The sequence below is a fragment of the Carcharodon carcharias genome, chromosome 4 (assembly GCF_017639515.1).
Source record: "Carcharodon carcharias isolate sCarCar2 chromosome 4, sCarCar2.pri, whole genome shotgun sequence".
In the NCBI taxonomy this organism is placed as follows: Eukaryota; Metazoa; Chordata; class Chondrichthyes; order Lamniformes; family Lamnidae; genus Carcharodon; species Carcharodon carcharias.
Window position 1 is genome coordinate 110,090,491 of NC_054470.1, and position 26,239 is coordinate 110,116,729.

At 41.0% G+C, this 26,239-nt stretch overlaps 1 protein-coding gene across 1 annotated transcript; it reads right to left on the reverse strand.

The window, feature by feature from the left end:
* Positions 1 to 616: 616 nt before the first annotated feature.
* LOC121276773 (neuroendocrine protein 7B2-like) lies at positions 617 to 22,010 on the reverse strand. The gene is made up of 6 exons (XM_041185316.1): positions 21,921 to 22,010; positions 21,298 to 21,501; positions 13,108 to 13,257; positions 10,307 to 10,419; positions 7,029 to 7,082; positions 617 to 715 (listed from the first exon to the last, which is right to left on the reverse strand). Exons 2-6 carry the CDS (start codon positions 21,494 to 21,496, stop codon positions 617 to 619), a joined length of 615 nt encoding a protein of 204 aa, XP_041041250.1. The 5' UTR covers positions 21,497 to 21,501; positions 21,921 to 22,010.
* Between the last annotated feature and the right edge of the window lie 4,229 nt (positions 22,011 to 26,239).

A 26,239-nucleotide genomic window follows, 5' to 3' on the forward strand; every position in this document is an offset into this window, starting at 1 on the left:
TATATTTGAGGATCTGCTAACATTTGCATGCTGCTCAGCAGGACACAAGGTAAAGGTTGTCATTTTGTCGGTGATTACAGAATTGTTGCAGCACAGAAGGAGGCCATGCAGCCTGTCATGTCCTCCTCTTGGGCTTTGTTGCAACCTTTTTTTTAAATCATTGTCATTCAGTTGATATTACCTTCTGAAGAAGTCAGTAACCAGGCATGAGTCTGCACTAGAGATTGAAGCTGCTGACTTGAAGCTCTGGTTATTAATATGTAATGTTGGTTCAGTATACTCCTGCTTATTTGTGTGCAGAGAAATGGAAATCCAAACTTTGAAATGACTACTGAAGTTAAAATGAGAACCATTCAATATTTCATCAACTTCCAGATATTAAGTTAGTTAAACTTTTATTACCATTGTAGTGGAGCCTTGCTCAATTAACGTTAATGCAACTATCAAGGCACTGTGCAAACCTAAGCTGCCATCAATGCCATAGACACAAACAGCCAGATTTCTACTTGCTAGCTACTCATCAACAGTGAATATCATAGCTTTATGAACTTTGATTGATGATTGATCCACATGCTATGCAATTAGATGTGGAGTTGTTTTAGATTTGGTAACTAATCTATTCATTGGCCCATCTGTCCTCTTCAGAGAAATGAGGAGCTGATTTCTTGGCGACAACGTTGTTGAGTCTCTTCCCTTGCAGGTATGGATTCACACTCTAGAAACAAAAGGATTATTTTAATATCTGTCCCAGCCAGAAGAATGGCCACAGCTGATCACATGATAATAGTTTGGAAGTTTCTGAGCAGTTTAAACATGAACAAAGGCTAACACATCAAACCTCCTGGAATGTAAAATGCCTTGCATCATTTAAACATTTCAGCCAATCCAACACAAAGGATTCATAGACAATATGTCTGTACCAACCAGCTCTGGACTCGTCTTTTATACAACTTTGTACTTAAGTTGTACTAATGGTTCTTCAGTTACCTGCTCAAAAGACAATGGGTATTAACATGGGTGCCTCGTTAGCTTAATAGCTCGACTTTAAACCACCCTCATGACCGAGACTTGAGCTGTTTAATTTCCTTTAATTATACGCCTTTTGAATTTTATCTTCAGTTGTGGTTTAACCTCGGGAGAGGAAATTGGACTCCAGGCAAGCAGCCTGCCTTTGACCTCTATCTCTGTCCAAGTCTGATTTCCAGAAAGAGCCCTGTATTTCACCTACAGAGTGAACTGATACCCAAGATGCAAGAATACTTTGCTGCATCTTCAACAGACCCAACCTGCGACCAAGTTTTTAGGGCCAAGACCAGGAACTCTGCCAGACAAAGATGCCACCGGACTTTTGATTCTGTACTCTGGACTCGTGTGAAACTATAGCCCTTATTTTTATTGCGGTCTTAGCCCTGAACCCCTTTCTTTCCTTATCGTTATCCTCTTTTATTGTATGAATGCAAAAAAGGGTGACGTTGTGAAACCCCCTTCTCATGTTATGTGTGTGTAAAATAAACTACCCCTCTTATTTTACCTTATCTCGAGTTTGCTATGGGGTTATTAATAGAGAACTGGATAACTCCAAAACTGAAGGGTTGGGGAAAATACGCCACCATTTATAAAGGAGGAAATCAAAAACACCTTTCTGTTTACAGATATAGAAACAAAGAAAATAGGAGCAGGAGTAGGTCATTTAGCCCTTTGAGCCTGCTACACTATTCAATATGATCATGGCTGATCCTCTCTCTCAACGTAGTACTGCACTCTCCCAATCTTACCTCATATGACAACCCTGCCATCCCAGGAATCAGTCTGGCGAACCTTCACTGCACTCCCTCTGTGGCAAGTATACCCTTTCTTAGGTAAGGAAACCAAAACTGCATACAATACTCCAGGTACGGTCTCACTAAAGCCCTGTACAGCTGCAGTAAGACATCTTTGTTCCTGTACTCAAGTCCTCTCGCAATGAAGGCCAACATACCATTTGCCACCTTAACTGCTGCTGCACCTGTGTGCCTGCTTTCAGTGATTGGTGTACAAGGACACCCAGGTCCCTTTGTACATCAACATTTCCCAATCTATCACTATTTAAATAATACTCTGCCATTCTGTTTTTCCTACTGAAGTGGATAATTTCATACACATCCACGTTATATTACATCTGCCATGTATTTGCTTATTCATTCAACCTGTAAATCACCTTGAAGCCTCTTAACACCCTCCTCATTGCTCACATTCCCACCAAGTTTTGTGTCGTCGCTCACATTCCCACCAAGTTTTGTGTTGCTGGGCAGGTAGAGTGGAGAAATCAGCGCTGTTTAAATGAATCCTCTGGTCTGTAATATATCTGATGTCTATATTAAAATAGTATTGTTTAAACTTTATATTTGCTTAGGGGAGGTTTTCGATAGTACGTGCAGACAATGACAGTTCTCCAAAATGGGTTTAGCCCATCTTTAGTGCAAGATGCTATCTTCAGGAGTTGACACCTGCACCAGGAACAGCAGCCTAGAGACTTGTTAACCTGCTGATTGCCACTTAAAATGCCTGCTAGCACTCATTAAAGAGACTGTATGATATTTTGGTGGCGAGCACTTCAACTGCTGCCCTCTCCCAACAGCGACCAGTTGTTGGGAATAAACATTGCATTGATGTCTGTTTCAAGCACGACTCATGATTTGATGTCCTTTGCTGTGTAGAGAACCTCTGAAACAACAGGTAACTTTGTGGGAGCCTTTTGTTGAGATTTCCAATGCCCAAGCACCATTTGTTCCAAAAACTCTGAGGACTTCGCCGACAAACAGCAAGTGCTGTGCTACGACATCTTTATAGGAGTCACAAAGGGAATGGGAGTGCTTGGCCTGGAGAAGAACGCAAGGCCAGGCAGAACTGCACTAACTGTGTAGGAGAAAGGGATAGGAGTTTGAAGTAGCATTGTTCCCCATTTAGGGGCCGAAATGATACATTCCTTCCTACTCTGGACCTTCTCTAAGTGCTCTATCTGAGAACCTGTGTACCCTTTCCCTCAATCCCTGAACCATACAGCAACATGCTGTTGTGTGACAGCCAGAACACACCACACATTTGGTGTAAGTGGGTGGAAAGAGCCCACGTATGCTACTTCACCAAAGTTGTATCCAATCAGCACTTGAGTGAAAATACTAAGGTAAAAGCAAAAAACTGCGGATGCTGGAAATCCACAACAAAAACAAAATTACTTGGAAAAACTTAGCAGGTCTGACAGCATCTGCGGAGAGGAACACAGTTAACGTTTCGAGTCCGCATGACTCTTCAACAGAACTAAGGAAAAATAGAAGAGGTGAAATATAAGCTGGTTTAAGGGGGGGTGGTGGGACAGGTAGAGCTGAATAGAGGGCCAGTGATAGGTGGAGATAACAAAAGATGTCATAGACAAAAGGACAAAGAGGTGTTGAAGGTGGTGATATCTCAGGAATGTGATAATAGGTGACATCAAGGGTAGAAAGCAGTACGAGCAAGATACAGATAGCCCTAGTGGGGGTGGGGTGTGGGGAAGGGATCGAAATAGGCTAAAAGGTAGAGATAAAACAATGGATGGAAATACATTTTAAAATAATGGAAATAGGTGGGAAAAGAAAAATCTATGTAAATTATTGGAAAAAAGGGGGATCGGAAAGGGTTGGGGATGGAGGAGAGAGTTCATGATCTAAAATTGTTGAACTCAATATTCAGTCTGGAAGACTGTAAAGTGCCGAGTTGGAAGATGAGTTGCTGTTCCTCAAGTTTGCGTTGAGCTTCACTGGAACAATGCAGCAGGCCAAGGACAGACGTGGGCAAGAGAGCAGGGTGGAGTGTTGAAATGGCAAGCGACAGGGAGGTTTGGGTCATGCTTGCGGACAGACCGAAGGTGTTCCACAAAGCGGTCACCCAGTCTGTGTTTGGTCTCTCCAATGTAGAGGGAACCGCATTGGGAGCAGCGAATGCAGTAGACTAAATTGAGGGAAGTGCAAGTGAAATGCTGCTTCACTTGAAAGGAGTGTTTGGGCCCTTGGACAGTGAGGAGAGGGGAAGTAAAGGGGCAGGTGCTGCACCTTCTGCAGTTGCATAGGAAGGTGCCATGGGAGGGGATTGAGGTGTAGGGGGTGATGGAGGAGTGGACCAGGGTGTCCCTGAGGGAATGATCCCTGCAGAATGCCGCTGCGGGGGGGGGGGGGGGGCGGTGCGGGGTAAAGGGAAGATGTGTTTGGTGGTGGCATCATACTGGAGTTGGCAGAAATGGCAGAAGATGATCCTTTGAATGCGGAGGCTGGTGGGGTGATAAGTGAGACAAGGGGGACCCTATCATGGTTCTGGGAGGGAGAGGAAGGTGTGAGGGTGGATGTGCGGGAGATGGTTTTTTGACAGGGCCCTCAACCATGTCCAGACCATCTCCCTTCAGGCAAATTCAGATTATAGTAATCTGCATTTAGGGGGCCGAAATGATACACTAAATCCAGACTTTCAAATAGGCTAGTCCTATTCACACTGTGCCCAATTAGTGTCTATTTCATCCTTTTGCTGAAATAACCCCACTTGTCTTGACTATTTTGAAAACTGTATTTTATATATTTTTAATTTATGTTTTAAGGTGTTCATTTTTTCTCCACTCTCTATCAGACACTATTCCTGATCTGTAAGCAGATAAGCAACTAACTCACAGCTACGTGGCAGTATGAAGTTAGAGCTAGCTGATGGGTTAGCAGGTCAGAGTGCTTTTTTTTTTCTACCCTTTGAGAAATGCTTGACCATGACTTTGCAGCTGACCAAGGAAGATGCTATCAATAACTCAGTAGGTTGTGGATAATCGGTAGTGGCACCTTATACCCCAGTCCCTTAATGTCACAAAATGGAATAGCTCCGATGTGCTTTGCTTCATCAACTTATTGCGCTATTGATGGTTCCAAATGTAAACTTTCAATTTTGGTTATCTTCAGTTTCAAAGTTGAATGAAGTAATTGTAAGGTTTAGGTTAACTGAAGTACAGTTCAATAATACTTCAATGTGTTGTTGACTTTATCTAAACCTAAGAAATTGAACAGTATTGTCAGTCGTTGTTGTAGTTCACTGTTAGATGTGATTCTGTGATTGGGCATCACTTGCTGAACAATCCTGAGTGCGCTTTTAAGATAATCAGTTGAGCTCATAACGTGGCTCATTTACACTTGCTAGAAGTACCATACACCAAGAAGAAAGATCATTCTCAGGATGTGCATGTTACTAGAAAGACCAACCTAAAGAATGTGGTTGTTGATATTCTTGGATATAAAGCAACCATGGGCATCAGCAAATCTTGCAGCTGTGGGTGAAAACACTTGTATAAACCAGTCATTGTCAGGCTGCTATCGATAATAGAAGTTTACATTTTCTGTGAGCAATTTTCTTTTTACAAAGTGCCACAAGCAATGCTTGAATATAAACTCTGTTGAAGAACTTGATGTTTGTACTAAAATGTTTGAATTATTCAATAAATTGAATTCAATAAATTTAAATAGCAGAAAATAGAAATTTAAACAATTAGATTTGATCCAAGCAACTTTGAACTAAGAGATGGAATGCATGGGACATGTTTAAAACCTTGGGACTTCTCAAAACTTGCACAACAGAGAAAGGGAATAAATTACAGCAGTTAATATAGTGCAAAAGGGGTAGAAAAATAAGGGAGAGAGAAAAGACAATCAGAAATCCTGGAAAACAAGGAGAGTGACAGTAACAAAACTAAAATCAAGGAGATGCAAATACAGGGGAAAGATTAATTAATATGCATGCATGGGGTTGTAGTTTTGGAACTTTTTCTAGTGCTTACATTCACATTTATTCAGAAGCCTACATCAAAAACTTAGGAGGTCAATACAGGATCATTAGTGTGTGAAATAGGAAATCAGATAGGCACATCCAAAAGTACAGATCACCCAACATGCAATCCTACAGAAGAGTAATTGGATTTTTTTCCCTTTATATTTTAAGACCAATACAGCAACATCTGTGAAAGGCAAGTGATGATGCTTCAGGTGGGAAAGGCTTGACGGGCTGAATTGTCTACTCGTGTTCCTATTTAACCTTCTATTACCAGTTCAAAAAACATTACTGGGCTTTTTCTCTTTACAGAGGTTGACAGATCCTCTTTTCTCCCCCAGATTTGCAGCATTTTGGAGCTGTTTTCTTTTTGTGCCCTGGTAGTGACTAGATTGAGCCTGCCTAGCCTCATAGCACAGTAAGCAGAAAAAGTGAAGGGTCAATGAGTAAATTCAGTGAACCACCTGGTCCCCCTTGCGTTTTTTTAAAAATCCAATTCTGTGAAATAGGAACAGGAGAAGGCCATTCAGCCCGTTGAGCCTGCTCTGCCATTCAACACAATCATGGCTGATCGAACACTTCAATGCATTTTACCCACACTATCCTCATAACCCTTCACGTTATTGTTAATCAGAAATCTATCAATCTCTACCTTAAACATACTCAATGTCTGAGCTTCCATGGCTCTCTGGGGTAGAGAATTCCAAAGATACGCAAGCCTCTAAGTAAGGACATTTCTCCTCATCTCGGTCCTAAGTTGCTTCCCCCTTATTCTGAAATTGTGTCCCCTGATTCTAGACTCCCCAACCAGGGGAAACACCTTGCTGATCTACCCTGTCTGTCCCTTTAAGTATTTTGTAGGTTTCAATGCGATCACCTCTCATTCTTCGAAACTCTGGAGAATACGGGCCCAGTTTCCCCAATCTCTCTTCATTATTCTTCAAAACTTACTTTTGATATTCATTCACTGAACTAGGGAATGGAAAGTGATCATTAAATATTGGTTTATTTGCCCTCTTCATTCCTTCACTCTTAAAAGAGCAAGTGAGCAATAATTCCCAGATCTGTCCATCATGGGACATATGATAAAACTGTTCAGAGTCAGTTTATGGAATTAATTGAAGATTTTTGGTAAATGCTTCAAAATAATATTTGGATCACTTATTTGGGTCACAAGCCTATAGAAACCAATCACAGAAAAGAAATTTGAGAAATATTACCCTTCTTCTCCTTCCTGGGGTACCTTTCACATTTCCGTACATCACATTCTTGTTCTATGAAGGAAGTTAGGCACAAGTTTAAACATATTTATCACAGCGTATTGTCTGTAACAGGTAATAAAAGATGTGTAAAACTCCAGCAGCTTCTTTTTGCGTTTCTTGCAATGAGACTAATTTAGCACTATAGCAACTATTATGAGCCAGTTTATCATTTATGTCTACAATACATTTTCAAATAATGTTGCTAGATCAGGTAGCCATTGCTTATGGCTTGGCGAAGCAATGGATGAATGAAGGGCAGTTGTTCAGAAAATCATATTTCAAATTGTCAAGAAGATATAATAATTCTCATTGTAATTGGAATTTATTGTGAAATAGAGTAATAGTGGGATGTGTCTATATACGTGTGTGTGAGAGAGAGATTTAATTGAATTAGAGGAAGCTAGATGCTTTGATCTAAATTTGAAATGTTAATTAGATAAACATGGGGAAGTTTAGAAACATGGGTGTCAAGAGAATATTTGCATTTTGAAATAAACCAGACTAGATTGTTTTTGAAGGAAGGGTGAAATGTGTCACCCAGCCAGGTGAAGTTTAGAAACCGTGTGGTTATTTTTCTCAAAGATTACTGGTAAAACTTAGTGCTACGAGATGGTTTTATTATCAAGGAGATAAAGCCCAAAGACATAGTGAAACAATGGGTATTTGCATTCAAAGAGGAAGATATGTATGAAGAAGGAGCAAGGGCGGTGGGTAAGAGAAGGCATTTTTAAGATCTCACAAGTGTGTTAAAAGGCTTTGGCATCTATTCCTCAAGCTGCTGTCTTCAAAGGACTGAAGTTAAGAAAACTCACTTTGAATTCGACTTGTTCAGGGTATTGCGTTTCTTTGCCTAGGTCTTTTAAAGTCTGTGTGTCTTATATTTGCCTTAACGAAAGTGTAACTGGGAGTTAGATTGATTAGGGGATTTAGAAGTTATTAAAGTAGTAATTCACAAAATACATCCACGTATGTATTTAAAAATCATTTCTCTTATTAATAAATGTTGAATCTAGTTTATTTAAAAAAAACCTATAAGACTCAGTCTTATTATTACTGAATTCAAGGCATGCATCGTGAAATTTATACAAATTGAAAATTGGTTGTGACGGTTATTTCACGTTTTCCTCTGGGATTTGAATAGCTCAGCATTTACCATCGGCTGTGTCATAACACAAATACACTAATAATCTAAAAGGTAAATGACTTGATCAAACCTATTATTTGATTCTAAGTTTGGAACAATCTTTCTCAACTGAGAGGATAGGTTTGAGTTTGGGTCACAGACAGTATAATGCCATGTCAACCAAGGTCGAGCATGAGTGGCTTAGGACAATCCCTTTGTATCCATGATCATCTTCTATTGCTAGAATTTCCAGATTACATCTTGCAGTCAAATCCAGCCCACAAGTTTTAGGTTCCCAGCCCAGTCCCAAAAACTGCACTTTCTTTATTCACCTAACTTCAGATATCAATTGAATTTGCTGTGATTTTTGGTTTGGCTTTTTGAATTTTGGGGTCCTAAATCCACTATTAACACGTCGTTTTTGTCAAACATTCTGCAAAGCTTAAAATGTAAAATTTAGCAGTGGGGGAAATAACTGGTTTAGATGTGCAAGCATTGCGAGAAAGAAAAAAAATCCAGTGAAGATATGGAAAGTAAGTAGCATCAGAGAGAGAAAGAGAGCAAGAAGCTACTTACACTTCTTTAACATTTTCTGCCTTCACTCCTGCCTCAGTTCATCTGCTGCTGAAATCCTCATCCATCCCTTTGTTACGTCTGCATTCAACTATTGTAATGCTCTCCACACAGGGCTCCCACCCTCCCCCTAACCATAAATTTGAACTCATCCAAAACGTTACTGCTCATTTCCTAACTCACACCAATTATCCCGTTCAGCCAGCACCCCTATACTTGTTAAACGTCGGCACCTGATATTTCTGCACTCCTCCAATTCATGCCCCTTGTGCATTCCTGATTTTTATATTTCCACCATTCGTGACCATGCCTTTAAAGTCTAGGCCCTAAGCTTTGGAGATTCCCCACCCCCTGCCAAAGCTCTCCATCCTTTTACCTCCTGCACCCTTGTGAAGACGCTCCTTGAAACCTACATCTTCAACCAAGCTTTTGGCCACCTGTCCTAACATCCCCTTATGTGGCTCAGTGTCAAATCTTTTGTTTAATGATGTTACTGTGAAGCACCATGGAACATGTTACAATGTTAAAGGTGCTAGGTAAATGCAAATTGTTGCGAAGCATCAGCAGGGCGCATTGGTAGAGAAAGTTAGATCAGGGAGCAATGGGAGTGGAGATAAGAAATGTGAAGAAGAGCAGGAGCAATAAGGAAGAAGCAGCCAGCAAATCGTGGTAAGAGGACTGCTATTTTGATAACCCTTACACCATCTGTGGCTTTTATGATTTCAATTTTTATTAGTTGCAAAAAAAATCTAACTGGACAAACTTTTGCAAACTGTCTACATCACAACATGAAATACTTATTGATTTTGGTGTGTCACATTGTTTATGGGACTCTGTTGGACATGCCCAGGAAAGTTTTGGGCACCCAGTTCTACTGAAAAAGCAGCAATGAACTTTGTTTCATTATTTCTGTGAAGCTGAAATGGACTGGATTTTCAGACAGTTTTGATTTACCTGTCTGCATGCCTTAATGCTTATTTCAGGCCATTAGTGATATTGCATTGAATTGATTTTACAGATTAAGTGAATTGTAACTTTTTCAGTTCTATTCATCATACTCTCTCACTGAATCATTAATAAGCATATGCTGAAAGTACAATATATATCAAACTCTTTCCCTTTCAGACATTAACCCTTCTGCTTTGTCCTAACCAAATTTGTGTTCATCTCCATAATCACAATAAGAATATTGTGTTGCTCCATCTGCAAGCTTTTAGTTTCAATGGGATGTAATTTTAAAAATATTTATAAATCGTCTATGTGATGTTAGTTCTTGCTGTTATCGACTGGGCTATTGAAATAACATTATTTGTGGAGCACGTGGCTACAATTTGAGCTCTAAACAGGTTAAAGTTAAGAACTTGAATAAAAAAAGATTTATTTAGTAAACTGGATTCAGCGAATCCAAAGGTTACACCGCATAATTAAGTTGCCTTAGTCAAACGAGCTGCCCAAATAAGATGTAGAGTACACATTGTAATTGCAAATGTCTTGTCAGGATTTGGAATAAAGTGGTAAGTGAATCTATTTGAGCACTTACCCATTTTCCCATTGTTGGGTAATCATGCTGTGGATCAAAGAGGCGCTGATGGACCTGGTAGTCGTTGCTGAATTTGGCTGTGTCAGGAGTATGTTCCAGGCATCCGTCAGCAGCTGAAAATAATCATACACTTTCCTGAGTGTTTCATCATCTTGTGCATCAACGTCTGTTTGAACCATGAGAATTTATTCATTTATGAGCTTCACTGGCTGGGCCAGCATGTGTTACCCACCCTATGAGAAGGTGGTGATGAGCTGCCTTCTTGAACTGCTGTGTGTAGGTACACCCACAGTGCTGTTAGGAAGGGAGTTCCAGGATTTTGACCCTGCAACAGTGAAGGAACGGCTGATATATTTCCAAAAGTCAGGATGAGTGATTTGGAGGGGAACTTGCAGGTGGCAGTGTTCCCCTGTGTCTGCTGCTCTTGTCCTTCTAGGAGCTGGCGATTGCAGGTTTGAAGGGTGCTAGTGCAGGAGTTCTGGCAGGTTGCTGCAGTCATTTTTGTAGATGGCACACACTGCAGCTATTATGTGCTGATGACGGAGGAGTTAATGTTTAGGGACCATTTACCTTACTGCCAATGCCAGCAGGAAGGGTTGTTTCAATCGATGAAGTAGGCAAGGGTGCTCCAGTTCACATCATCAAATGACCTTGGGCTTTCACTAACATAATTAAGCATGAAGCCTTTTATCAAACACCCAATAAGGAGACATTGCCTCAGTGTCAACCACCAAAAACAAAAGTGTCCCATCCTGCTCCCCCTACTCAGCTACCCAATCTTCAAAATAGAAGAATTTAACTATAAAGTAAAGGACAAGTGTACAGAAGAGAGTAACTACCTTGGTGGGTCCAGGAGGAGACCCATGAGTTGACCTGTCCAACTCCCGCTCCCTCCATTTTGCACTGGGTGGTCAAATATCAGGAGCGTGGGAGAAGTTGAGCAGCCCGTTCAAACAGTGGAAGAGGGGCCCACAACTGCTCACGTTGAAGAAAGGTACAGAATACTGTCTCATCCTGACTGAGAAAGTTACAGGCAGACAGAGAGTCTGAAAAACAGTTTAAAAGCTATTGATGGGGCAGCTACAGGTAGCACCCACCACCCCAAATCCTTAGTGGAAGAGAACCCTCCATAGACGGTAAGATGGATAGACAAGGGAGAAGACGTTGAGAGTATGCAGGACCAGCTGTCCATGAAATCCTTCTATGCAGTGTGGATGGCTGGAGAGATGGCTCAAGCTGTGAGATACAGACCCCTGATGGAGGTTTCATGAGGATAAGTTTGGGTGAGATTGCTTTGCATGCTTGACCCTCCATGAGACATTCAGTGGAGTCAGGTTGCTTGACCCTGAAGCTTTCAGGGATGGTTATCTGAACCAGCCAATTACCTCTTTTGTTGTATCTTTTTTCACAGAGAAGGATTCTCATAAGCAGCAAACCAGGAAGTAAAACACACTGATTGTCTTTCCCTTATTAATCATTTTACAGAGAGTAAAATAAAGACTGGGGCAAACATATAAGATTAATGTAAAAGTTGAAATATCATAAACAAACCTTTGTAAAAAATACAAGTTTTATCTAAAAAAACTTGTAAAATTTTTATCATAACGGAGGAATTTGGCATTCCACAAATATAAAATTAGTTTTTCAGGGCTAGAGAGGTTGTTCAATAGTAATTATGACTTAGCACGTCATTAAAACCCAATCTACAGCTCATTCAATAAGGTTTGGCATAATCAAGGATTTTTAGAGCATAAAAAGTAGAAGGGCATTTCAATTCAAGTGATTTCTAAAGGTTTCACTCTGTGGGGATTCAACAGCACACAGTGGGAAAGAGTGAGGACTCAATGACACCAGTTTCTGAATTTCTACATTTAACTGAATGTGCGGATGCCAAAAGTGGCTGTCAGTTTAGCAGCGTAAAAACTGTGATGCTGACAGTTTTGCAGTCATAACAACCACAAGTAACGGGCGCAGATACAAGTGTGCGTGGCTATGTAGGAAATCCTGCATTCAATCAAGAGTAAACCCTGCCTTGGGTGGATTGCAGTTAACATATTCTTGCTGACATCAACAGTAAGGTTTTAAATGAACAACACTAAAATGTTGAAAAAACAGTATTACAAAAGCTTTTTTTCCCTTTATTCTTTCATGGGATGTGGATGTCGCTGGCAAGGCCAGCGTTTGTTTTCCATCCCTAATTGCCCTTGAACTGAGTGACTTGCTAACTCATTTCAGAGGGAAGTTAAGAGTCGACCACATTGCTATGGGTCTGGAGTCACATATAGGCCAGACCAGGTAAAGACTGAAGATTTCCTTCCCTAAAGGACATTGGTGAACAACAATCAATGATAGTTTCATGGTCACCTTTACTGAGATGAGCTTTCAATTCCAGTTTTATTAATTAAACTTAAATTCCACCAGCTGCCGTGGAGGGATTTGAACCCGTGTTCCCAGGGCTTCAGCCTGAGCCTCTGGATTACTAGCTCAGTGACATTACCACTATGCTAGCATCTCTCAAAAGGTAGAATAATTGTCATCAAAAGGTGGTGCAAGCAGAGTCTTTGAATATTTTGAAGGCTGAGGTGGATAGATTCTTGATAAACAAGGGGGTGAAAGGTTATTGGGGGTGGGCGGGAATATAGAGTTGAGTTTCCAATCAGGTCAGCCATGATTTTATTGAATGGCAGATCAGGCTTGAGGGGCCGAGTGGCCTACTCCTGCTCCTAATTTGAATGTATGTTCATTTGCTGTTTCATTTAGTTGCTTGTGTCACAAATGAAATCCTGAGGCATACAAATTACCTTTTCTTCCCAAAGGACAGGGGTTAGGTGGATTAGGATAACCTTGATCCTGATTAAAATTCTTCGGTATGTTATCACCAGTAAGCTCTGCCACGATGTTGGGAATGTTGCCATAGGGGCCCAGGTGTTGCAATCCTTCATGAGCGCCTCCTAGAGACAACATCGGAGAGAAACATTCTATGTAAAATATCTGACTACTACATTCTGCTCCACATTGACTGTTTAACAAATATAACATTCATTTGTGATCACAGCACAAGACATGTTTCCCATGAAATGGGAACAAAAATATAAATATTGAGATGGGCTGTTAAACAGATGAAACTGTGCACAGGAGAAACTTTTTAACCAATCATGAAAAGGACGACTTTAGTTGGTAATAATTTAACAGCAAAATAAAAGCATATTCTGTTTGTTTTTTCCCCCAAGATTAACGTTTGATGTAACTGAACTCTCCAACAATGTGTGCACCTGGGTTATTTATTGTTACAGATATACAACTTAATCAATAGATGTGTTTCTTTTCTTAAAGTGCTGTGTTCCTTTTCAAAGGTCGTATATGTTTTCTTGCCAAGTGTTCACACTTCCCTCTTTTTCCGAAGAACAGAAAAGGCTTCTGGGTTTGATCCCTGAACTGTGCAGAGTTATCAGATTTGAGTAATGGGCTGAGGAAAGGGGCATGCATTCCCTTCCAGTGTTTCTGGATTAGGGATGGAATATTGGCCATGGCTCCCATTTCTGATCACTATCTGATGACTCCTGCTGAAAGCACACATCAATCGGCAGCCAAAGCGAGGCCTTGCTGTTCCATTCCTTTCCCCTAAACCTCGAGAGAAGAGGTGGGGGAAACCATGGCAAAAAAGGGGGATGGAGTGGGAGATCTGGCTAATGAATTTAATCAACTACATTTGAGAAATGAGTTACACAATTTTCAGAAACACTCAGCAGGTCAGACAGCACCCGTTTCCAGCATTTTCCGTTTCAGATTTCCATCATCCGCAGTATGTTGCTTTAGCAGCTGAAAGCCCAGCCACCAATGCTGGGATGACTAAAATCAGGAATGCCCAAAGAGACTGGAGTTAGAGGAGAGCAAATATCTCTGAGGATTGTGGAGCTGGGGAGATTACTGGGAAAGGGAGGGCTAAGCTCATGGAAGGATTTGAAAAGGGATTTGAAGGATGGGAATACGGGACACGGGGAGCAGAGTTTTTGGATGATCTGAAGTTTACAGAGGGTAGAATGTGGGAAAACCTCATGAAGTGGTGCCTCTCACGGAATCCACACATACACCAAATCCTGTCTCTATGGTAGATACCATCAGGAGAATTTGATGTGGGGACAGTCATCTTATGGTGAAGACTGTAAGACACTGTAATGTAGAGCTTCACATTTAATCCTATAAAATTATACTATCAACATTAATTTTAGAGAGCAAAACCTAGGAATTAATTGTGGCTATATTCGTAGATGACTATTTAATGGGTTGAGATGCCACTGTTTTAACAAAAAAACTTATTAACTATTTAAAAGCACACTCCTCCATTACAAAAATGGAATAATACAAATATGATACACATTTGCATGTTAAAATTGCTAGCAGGAATATTTAGATGAAATAAAGTTGACCATTGCAAGAAACAACCCGAAATGAGCTAAGAGAACAGGTTTGCACAATCATTCCTCCTCCTTCAAGAGAACGTTGGTGACCATGGACATCCATTGGATTGGTCCAAGGTTATATTTGGCAAAGTACTGCAGTGGTTGCCTTCTGCAGGTTGACTGACCAGGAAACTCTCCCACTCTTACCGTCTGCCACCAGGCATATTGGAAGGATTTACAGGCTGATAACCAATCTGTTTGGCCACGTTATGAATGTGCTTTCCATGGCCATCGAGTCCTGAAGTGGGACTTGAACCCGGAGCTTCTGGCCCAGAGATGGGGACGCTATCCACTGCACCACAAAACCTCTCACAACATGTATTACTCACGGTTATAGTTATTTTATGTGCAGTTTAGTGGGATATCTTCACCTATATGAAGCAAAACACATATTCAAGAATATTTTTATATACACAAAGACTGACTTTCACAGTGTGCCGGGGACCCTCATACACTGGGGGTGCAGATAGGAAAATCACAGGCAGCTTCTCTGCAATCTTCCACAATCTGCTGTCAGCAGGAGAGATTCCTGCCACCAGAGTGGAAAATGAATTCCAAAACGCACCAATTGTCGAATGGAGGGATGGAGGGATGGAGAGACCCAAAGATCTCCTCATTCCAGAGAGAAACATCATAAACGATGTGCAATGCGCCCGCTGGAACAGCACTGTTCTGTGTGGCCTCAGGTTACAGTCACTAACGTAAACACACTCGTCTAATTTTCCCGAAGGTTATTCATAAACTTGCTGATGTCAGACATAAAAGTAGTTTAAACTTTGAGTCATTGAAATGAACACCCCAAATCTCAGATAGGACACTGGAGCCTATTTCATTACACCAAAAACGGCTTTCATCTATATAGCGCCTCTAACATATTAAAGCTTCCCAAGGCAAGCCATAGAGATGTTAGGAGTCAAAAATTGAAGGGGGATTGGCACTGTGGGAACAATTGTTGTCAATGTTAAATTTTCTCTTTTATATCTGCAGATTTTAAAATTAAATCTTTGTACTATTAGAAGGAAAGCAGACAGCGACCCTCTTGGAGATGTGACATTTGGATTGGGTAGCGGCATTGCTTTCTACTGCTACTGAATTGCTGTTCAAGAAGAGAGAGCTGATCATACTTGCCCAGAGAATATTCACTCCATATTAGCATCTGGCAAAAAAAAAGCAGCAGCAATCTCACTTTCTCTTAAACATAGCGGCTCATTGTCAGAGTCTCCACCTCAATCAAAAATATACCGAGTCTCTGCTACCTACATCATTTCACAACAAAAGAAAGTCAATCTTGCATTTATATGGTGCCTTTCATGACCTCAGCACGCCCCAGGTGATGAAGTGCTTTTTGAAGTGCAGTCACTGCTGTAATATAGAAAACGTAGCAGCCAATTGCAGACAGCAAGCTCCTACAAAACAGCGACAATAGATTTGTTGTTTGAGGTATAAATACTGGCCAAGTTACCAAAGATAACTCCCTAACTCTTCTTAGAAATAGTGCCGTGGATCTTTTACCTCCACCTGAGGGCAAAATGGGGGTCTCATCCGAAAGAAACGACACCTCTAATAGTGCAGTGCCCCAGTACTGCACTGTTATTAGCCTAGATTATGCGCTCAAGTCTCAGGTGTGAGCTTTAAACCAACAACCTTCTGATCCAGAAGCGAGTGTTACCAAGTGAGCTGACATTGAATCTTTGTATGTGCTCGGTTGAATATGGTTAGCAGGTATAAAGACGAGGAATGTGTAAACTTGACCAATTTCTTTGGACTGAATGAACTCTATTCAAGGGTGTAACTGCCTCTTAATTCAGCCTAGCTCAGTTAGCTGAGCTAATGCCCGAATAACATGTCTCCAATGATGCTTGTTTACATGCAGTAACAAAAAGTCTCCTACTAGCTTGAAAGAAAAGCTCACCAAAACATACACAGTGCCAGATAACATGGCCTTTTATAGAAATTATCCTGTGATGCAGTCGTACAAAATGAGGCAAGTCATCTTTGGCTTGTTGTGGTGTTAGTTGCTGGGAGCACTCACCAAACTAAACTCTTCGGAGTCCTAGAAATTCAACTTCAGTTTCAAGCTCCATTTGCACTTAATTTGATCTTTCAATGAGCGAGGTTTTGACATTTAAAATTTATGTTCCCCTGTTCAGGTTTTGGACTCAATTTCTTCAGGTCATCGTGTTCTGGGGATATTAAAAGTGAACTCAATATGTCCCAGCTCCCTTCACCCACACAGTCAAGGGCACAAGAGAGTGGGTGCTATTTTTTTTAATTCATTCACACGATGTGGGTGTTGCTGGCCAGGCCAGCATTTATTGCTCATCCCTAATTGTCCTTGAGAATCTGAGTGGTTTGCTAGTCTATTTCAGAGTCAACCACATTGCTGTGGATTGAGAATCACATGTAGGCCAGACCAAGTTAGGGCAGCAGATTTCCTTCCCGAAGGGGGATTAGTGAACCAGATGGGTTTTTATGACAATCGATTTATGGTCATCATTAGACTTTTTTTTATTGATATTAAATTCCACCATCTGCCATGGTGAGATTCGAACCTGGGTCCCCAGAGCATTACTCTGGGTCTCTGGATTACTACTCCAGTGACAATACCACTACGCCTTCACCTTTCTATCATCATACCAAGAGTAACTTCAACATTTTCTTCCCCCATCTAGTGATTTATTATTGGAGGTGAAAGAACATTTTTTTCTTCTCACATCTCAGACCAATTTCTTAACAAATGGTATCTAAAGATTTTCTTTTGCAGCAGAGTGTTGGCACTTGCATTCATACGAGTGGTGTCATATCTAAAAATGCACCATCTTCATGAAATATTCTTTGCTGAATCCTTCTTCACTAGGTTGCAAATACATGAAGGCAGTAGCCTACATACTACCTACATCTTCATGTCACAACAGGTCAACATTACTGAGCTGAAATAAAACCAGAAAATGCTGGAAAAACTCAGCAGGCGTGGCAGCATCTGTGAAGAGGAAAACAGAGTTAATGTTTCAAGTCCGGATGACTTCTTCAGGGCTGAAAGAAGTAGAAGTGTGATGGATTTTATGCTGTTTAAGAGGGGGTGAAACAGGCGGAGAAAGATAAAAGGTCAGAGATAGGTGGAAGCTTTGGAGAGATTTGACAAAGATGTCATGGACACAAGACAAAGGACTGTTAATGGTATTGTTTTAATGGTAGTGTTAAAGACTAAAGAAGGTGCATAGTGGCATAATGATAAGATAGCAGAATGTGTTAATAGCAGAACTAGGGTCAGCGCTCTGTGAAAGCACAACATAGAACCAAGTGACAGATGGCCCAAAGGGGGTGGGGGGTTGTGGGGAGAGGGAGGGTTTGGGGGAAAAAATAAGATTTAAAAAAGGATCAAAATGGAGGAGAGAGTTTACGGTCTGAAATTGTTGAACTCAATGTTAAGTTCAGAAAGCTGTAAAGTACCTAATCGGAAGATGAGGTGCTGTTCCTCCAGTTTGCACTGGGCTTCACTGGAACATTGCAGCAGGCCGAGGGCGGATGTGTGGGCATGAGAGCAAGATGGTGGGTTGAAATGGAAAGCGACAGGAAGGTCTGAGTCATGCTTGCAGACTGAGCAAAGGTGTTCTGCAAAGCGGTCACCGAGTCTGCGTTTAGTCTCCCTAAGGTTATGTTGTCACAGAGCACTGACCTTTGTTCTGCTATTGTCGTGATATTAACACATCTTACTATCTTACCTTTATGCCACTATCAGCACCTTCTTTAGTCTTTAGCACTACCATTAACACTTCCTTTGTCCTGTATCCAAGACATCTTCATCAAATTTCCCCTGAGCTCCCGCCTATCCCTGACCTTCTATTTTGCTCCACCTGCTTCACCCTTTCTTAAACAGTATAAAATCCATCATATTTCTATCTCTCTTTAGCTCTGAAGAGTCTCACAGACTTAAAATGTTAACTTTGTTTCTCTCTCCACAGATGCTGTCAGATCTGCTGAGTTTTTCCAGCATTTTCTGTTTTTATTTCAGATTTCTAGCATCTGAGGTATTTTGCTTTGTATTACTGAACTGAAAATGCATCATGGAATTTCTTGCTCTTTCCCCTTCCTAAATAATAAAATGTTTGACAGGTAATGTCATGAAGATAGTGCTTATGGATTAAGTGACAGGGGCTACACTAGAGACACCAGAGGCTAGAATTTGAAATGCTTATCAATCAAAATGGATCTTGACGTTTCAGTGTTTCCGTCTGAAGGATATATTTAGTGGTGATACTTGCACTATGTGCATAGGCAATTTCACTGAGTAGAGGCTGTCAGTCCATCACTGGATATAAAACCTTAGCTTTAAGATAGAAATGTCATGGTTAAGAAAATGCCATTATGTGACAATTCAGTTGCTAGCGCTTGTTAATTGCATTTGTTTTTAATTATATGCAGGTGGAGGGCATTAAATGTGGTTTCACTTGAGACCACGTAAAGAGACACTTACTGAAGCTGTGGGGAAGTTGAGTTAAGAGCCATATGCTTGTAGTATTTCACTCTGTAAATACATATAAGACTGTGTAATGATGGGCTCCAGTATTATCCTTCATCAACTGGCTTTCTGGAATATTACAGCAATGTCACCTCTGAGTGGGTTCAAATCCAACTCCAGACACTTGAGCACATAAATCATGTTGACACTCCAGTGCAATACTGTGGGAGTGCTGCACTGTTGGAGGTGTCGTCTTTTGGATGAGACATTAAATCAAAGCCTTGTCTGTACTCCCAGTTGAATGTAAAAATCCTATTTTGAAGATGAGCAGCAGAGTCCTCCAACGTTTACCCCTTAACCAATATTTAAAAAAAAAAATGACCTGGTCTTTGCTGTGTGTGGGATCTTGCTGCGTGTAAATTGGCTGCTTTGTTTCCTACATTACATCAAAGTCTACAGTTCATTGGCTGTAAAGTACTTTAGGACATCCTGAGGATGTGAACGATGCTATATAAATGCAAGTTTGCCTTTCAAATCCCTTATGTGTACCATTCTCCTAATTCATTGTATTTTGAACAACCTCAACATTTTTCAATCAAGTAAAATCTTCTTCTTTGATATCTCTTTTGAATTCCCATTCATATCCTTTGGTCCTACTTTACTGACATACTTTGGAGCAATTATGTAGGGCTATCTTATATAACACTTTGAACCAGACGAGTTTACAACTCAGGAGGAGATCGTTGTGCTTGTGCTGGCTTTTTGCTGGATAACTCCAAAATTCATCCCATTGCTCCACGCTCTCTCCATAACCTTATACCTTCCTCCACTTCCAATATTTGCCTTCTCTACCCTCAAGGGATTGAGTTGAGGCAGAGACAGCTTTTCACAGTGGCAAAGCTATTTGTCCTCACCTCTCTCCTCAGTTTTAGTGACCATTTCATATCGATGGCCCCTCATCACTGACTCTGCAGCCAAAGGATGCAGTCTCATCATCTTCATCCACTCAACACTTTCAGATGAAGGGCGATCATTCAAGGCCTGATATTAAACAGGCAGTCGGACAGTGCTGATGTGGGTGAGAGGAATGGTGATAAAGTCGAGCTGAGCATTGTTCGATGTTTGAGGAGTATAAACAGCGGCAATGACTAGTTGGGTCGAATGGCCTGTTCTGTGCTGTACATCCTATTTAATTGTCGTCACTCATGTGGAAGCTGACTCCATGGCTGCAGATGATGGCATCAAGGATGTGATGGGAAGAAAGGACAAAGTCAAGGACAGATAATTGAGGGATTCCTGAGGTGATGGTGTCAAGGAGGGAAGAGAAACTATTACTACAGACATGTTGACTGCATCTGGATTAGATTGGTGTGCAAACACACACCACAACACTTCAGGGCCTTCAAGAGGAAAGGGGAGCTGGAGATGGGACAATAACCAAGAGCGAGAAGATAGACAGTAGACGTTTCTGGTGGAGAGGGAACCATTAACAATGTCAGCTAGTGAGGGAGCCAAGAATAGTAGTGGATCAAGAGTTGAATGGAAAGGAGATTTAGGGAGCAAGAGGTTGATCTGGTACGAAAGGTCTGGAGACCAGGACTGTCCAAAGTATTCTAAGTGTGACCATGTCAATGATTTGGATTACTTCACTATGCCAGCTGTATTATAAATACAATTTGTTGCACTAAATTATTTTAAGTTCAATAAAATTTCATGGAATGTAAAACACAGAAACAGGTCATTCAGCCCAACAGTGTTTATGTTCCACACAATCCTCTTCTCACCCTATTTTATCTCTATCATCATATCCTTCTACTTTCTCCCTTGTATGTTTATCCAGCTTCCCATTAAATACATCTATCTTATCCCCCACGAAAGTGAGCTCCATGTTCTCACCGCTCTTTGGGCAAAGTAGTTTCTTCTGAATTTCCTATTAAAAGCTATAATTTACTACCTGATGTTATGCTCATAATATTTTCTAGGACGTACTTATGTTTTGCAAATCGAAAGGAAAACCCTTAGGTACCTGCGCACCTCACAGCAATCTGCAGAATATTGTCAGAATCCATTACCTTCAATACTCTGCGGTCCAACCAGATTTGTAGCTTGATGAGCCGGATATTCCACTCTAGGCCGAGCGATGCCTAACTGCTCCATGACCCCATGCAGCAAGCGTTGGATGTCTGCTTCAGACACCTTGTCCGGATCCTGAGAGCTGTGAGCTGATGTTAGAGCCCAGGTTACCACTGTCAGCATCGCTACCCGGAACATGATGGCTGAAGGCATGGCAGCCCGCAGACAGAGAGAGAGAGAGAGAGAGAGAGAGAAAGAGATACTGACTGATAAGACAACTAGTAAAGGGGAGAATTTCTTCCACTCGCGACTCACAAAATTCACTGCAGCCACCTGAAATTAAATTAAATGTTGCAGAAAAGAAACAGCACCTAGATGGCACAATGAAGTACATAAACTGGCAGTCTAAGAATAATGATACTAAACAATAATAAAAATAGCAAATAATACCAAACCATGGTATTGGTGAAATGCATCTCCCCATTACAATTCCATCCTTCATGATGCATTTAACGCAGTTACTGCAACATTGGGTTTATTTTTTTTTAAATAGCCAGATTCATTTACCGTTAAGATGTTAGAATTTAATATTTACAAAATGCATCAGTCAGTCAGGACTTACCTTTGATCAGGTATGGTGCCTTATGTTCTTTGAGAAAAGAGATGGTGGAATTATTTTCACAGCTTCTGCTATCTGCTGGTGAATAATTCATTTGCTGTTGCCTAGGCAGCAGGGGCAATGACATCACCTGCCAAGAGGACCAGCTGCTGCAGTGAATTTTCCATTTGCTTTTACCAATGCAGCGACTAAGAGCAGGATGAGTGCAATGTCGCTGCTTGAAGGGCAACTCTTAAAGCAAAAGGAAAAGATAATTTACCCTTTTTAATTATCTGTGAAAGACTTTGCCAATACACATTTGTTTGGCTCTCACTAGCTGGAATATGCCTTGTGTATGTGAAGGTTAGTTCTCCCCTCCATCACAGGATCTGTAAGGATGCTTGATGCAAAATGGCAGCTGCCATCATCAATTTTGTGGCTGTACTAAGATAGCGACCAACTCTTAACATGCAAACAATACTTTGAACAACAGAAAACGTTAATCTTGGAATGATTCCTATACTGAACACAACAGTCGTAACAGGGAGCAAACGGAAAAGTGCAGACTTAGGAAATACTCCTAAATTTTACAATTGACTAAGCTAGCAATGTGGAGCATTTTACTTTTAAGTTTTTTAAAAAATCTTTGGAAATGTGTATCAGGCATTTCGGGTATTGTTGGCAACTCTGGTTGGATGTATTCCTGGAGGTTTCATCACATGACCTCCCACCTCCAATTGCTGTCCCCCCACATTTTCATCAGATGGTCACCCAATAAAGTCCATCCTCATGGCACCCACCTTCTCATGGTTGCCCCCACACTCCAACCATTAGTTGGCCAACACATCCACCCTTGTAATACATCGTCTTCCTTGGCCAATTGGAAAGCAAAAAGAGTCATTACCCAATTAGATGATGGTTGATTGTTAACCAGTCTTTTGTTCTCCATTTTCAATATTTTTATATCTGGTAAGGAGAAATATTCAAAGAAAGTGAAAAAAAACTATCTTTTTTTAATGCCCCTATGATATTTCTCCAGGGTTGCAGACAGCAGTGTCCTGGAGATTGATCTTCAATTCCTGGAGACTCCAGGCAAATCCTGGAGGGTTGGAAACCCCATGGTCAATTGGGAAGGGCAAAAGCTTATCAACGAATCAGATAATTCTTGATTGCCAGTAATAAACAGCCTTTCACCACTGCCTCCCCGCTCCCCCGGCCCGCCCCAACAGCATCTCCTATACTTTAAAAAAAACCTTTTTTCTAGGATCCGTGACCTCTCTTCCAGATCACTAGCAGCAATACCTAAAATGTGTTCTCTGATTTTTCTTTGTTGAGTGTGACCTGTTTGTTGCAACGCACAGTGCCCTTGACATATCCACATATCCGTGCACACGCAGATCCAAAGGGAAATATTGGTTGTGCATGGCCTGTTTATTGCATTGCATGACATGTTACAGATTGCTGCAGGACAGTGCACACGTGCAGTTTAAAGGGATTATTGCCCTGGAGATTAATCTTTAATTCCTGGAGACCTCCAGGCCAATCCTGGAGGGTTGGCAACCAGAAGTGAAAGAATGCAAAATTTGTAAGTTATTGCAGTTACACTGTTTTGCACTGATTATTGTTCATTTTTAAGTTTAACAAATTGTCTGTTGGTTTACAGCCCCAGTCTGATAGAATATATAGACCAATGTGCCATTCAAAGACGAAGAGAATCACATTGCAGCATGTAATAGATGGCAGTGAGCTGGCATTGTGTATGGGTTCTCCATTTCCTGGGTTTCACTATCATTTACCTAGATATTGGGCAGTTAAAGGCACACTTGGGGGTTCACCAAATGCATGAGGTCTGCTTAGAGGAGTGGTTAATAAGGTTGACACCAAATGAACACTCAGTGTACAACCCAAAAATGTAACACTCCCTCTCTCCTGGTAGTAACATTTCCAGGTGCTGTTGCTGGATCTGGCAAGTGGGTGGGTATTGTTTGCTGGTTTATTTGGCTGATCGGTTTGTGTTTGGCACACAAGCAGCAACAGCAATTGACATTTACATACTGTCCTTCAATGTAAAAAAAACCCATCCTCAAGATGGTCCACAACGGAGATGGATAAGGCAATGAACAGTGAGCCCTCGGAGAAGAGATTAGGGAGAGTAGCCGGAATCTTGGTTGAGAAGTTGGGTTTTGAGCAGGGCTGCTTAGCTGGAGAGAGGAGAGGATGTGGAAAAGTTTAGGGAGGGAGTTGGAGAGTAAAGCCAAGGGTCAAGAATCTATCACCAATTTTAGGCCAAAAAGAGGGAAAGTGTTGAAAACGTAGAGTCAGAGGAACTAAGCTTGTGGTAGAAAATAAGAATAATTGCAGATACATTTGAATGAGGCCAGCAAGAGGTTACTGCAGGTGTTAAAATAAGGGGTGGGTCACCTTCTAATAATTCACTCAAATGACTGGTATGCATGTGTGAATACTGATATGAAGTGGTTGCATCTCATCAGTGTGATTGTGCCCTTAGTCAACACACACAGCTGTGCCAGTAGGTGGCAAGCAGCAAGAACCTGGGTTAATTCTTCCCCTTCTGCAACCGTAGCACCCCCAGCCTGCCAGAGATTAGCTTTCAGCCCAGACTAACAATTAAACCTGGAGCCTTTCACATCTGTAACTGGTTCAGTATTATAAATGGGAACAAGAGTAGGCCATCCAGCCGCTTTACCGTATCCTGCCATTCAATTAGATCATGGCTGATTGGTTTCTTTACTCTATTTATCTGCCTTGGTTTTTGTGATCCTTAATACCCTTATCCTAACAAAAATCTGTTACTCTCAATTTTGAAATTTTTAATTGACCCCCTAGCCTCAACAGTTTTTTTTGGGGGGGGTAACTGCTCCAGGTTTCTGAGTGAAGAAGTGCTCTAACACACAGTAGGTTAACTCGCAATTAGTGGAATCTTCAGATGTGAAATTAAATTGGTTTGTTCGGTTATGAAATGAAAATGTCAATGACGGAGGTGGCTGAACAGGCTGAGTGTCAGATTACACTGCTTCCAAATCTTATGTTCCTTAGTTGAATGGAGCTTTAGTTTCATATGCAATTGAATAAATCATCAATGTAATGTGAGAAAGCCAGGAAATGTCATTTTTAGCATTTTACTAAGGGGTTTGATGAGCTGCATACTACATGAGCTTGATGATGGCATCAACTGGTTATTTTTGGCAGTATTTTACTGTATTACATTGCTTGCATGAGTTAGTCACACCCCCTTATGTGTTAACCACATTTTTCTGCTCGAAGACTGAACATAAAACCAGATAGTTTAGGAGACACAACGATCCCGTCTTGCCCAAACATTTATTTTCAGAGATAGGTTCTTGCTCTGAATGGATCATTTGTTGTATTTTGTCTATTGTGTTGGAAAATAACAGAATAATCAAGAGCAGAAAGTGACTGCAGGAACACAGGATGATTAGTTGAAATCAATGGAAAAAGAAATATTCTTCAGACTGCTATATGTTCCACGATGCTTAAGCCTAAAACGCTGGTGATATTTGGTGGGGAGAAGGGGGGCCAGCCTTACATAAATAAAGGGCTGGTTTTCAGAATATCTCTGGTTGGGACCCTTGCCCTCTTAGCTGAGAATATTACGTCTGTTCAAATTCTAAAGGGGGCTTCAATTGGGTTTGAAGTAGATTATATGTTTCCAATAAGGAATTCAGGAGAAACTTCTTTACCAAGGAGTGGTTAGGAGATGGAACACATTACCATATGGAGTGCTGGAGGCAAAAAGCAGCGACACACTTATGGGGAAGCTAGATAAACATGAGGGAGGGAGTAGTAGTAGGAGATACAAAGTTTGCATCATTCACTGCACCAACAGGTGAAGTATACTTAAGGTTTAGGTCATAAATAGTTTAACAATTATATTATCTGCAAAAACATGCCCACCTTAGAAATAAGTCTAACTTGATGTATCTCTAATCCCCTACAGGTATTTACCCAATTTAAAGTTACCACTGAATCTGCACTTTGTCAGTGCATCCCAGATCATCACAAAATGCTGTGTAAAAAAAGTCTCATGTCGTCTCTGGTTTATTTATCAATTGCCCAAATTTTGCAACATTTATGCGACAGTTACCCTCAGTTTTCTGAGTGAGAGTGCCAATCAGTGCTGGAGTAGGATTAGTTTCATACTTTGCACCCGTGCTCATGAGAAACTGGATTGAAACAATCAAACTCATTTCAAATTGGAGCCTTACAACCAGTTGAGTGAGAATATATATCATCCCACCACCATCCTGTCAGCAAACTGGGCAAGACTTAATTGAAACTGCGATACCCAATTCCCTTCGTGG

Bases quoted from the DNA above. Each gene is read 5' to 3' on its own strand.
- LOC121276773 (XM_041185316.1), bottom strand. From the start codon at position 21,496: ATGTTCCGGGTAGCGATGCTGACAGTGGTAACCTGGGCTCTAACATCA. The intron at 13,258-21,297 runs GTAATGGATTCT...TGTTGTCTCTAG, and splicing joins TGGACCGCAGAGTATTGAAG to GAGGCGCTCATGAAGGATTG. The intron at 10,420-13,107 runs GTAATTTGTATG...GATTATTTTCAG, and splicing joins CTGTCCTTTGGGAAGAAAAG to CTGCTGACGGATGCCTGGAA.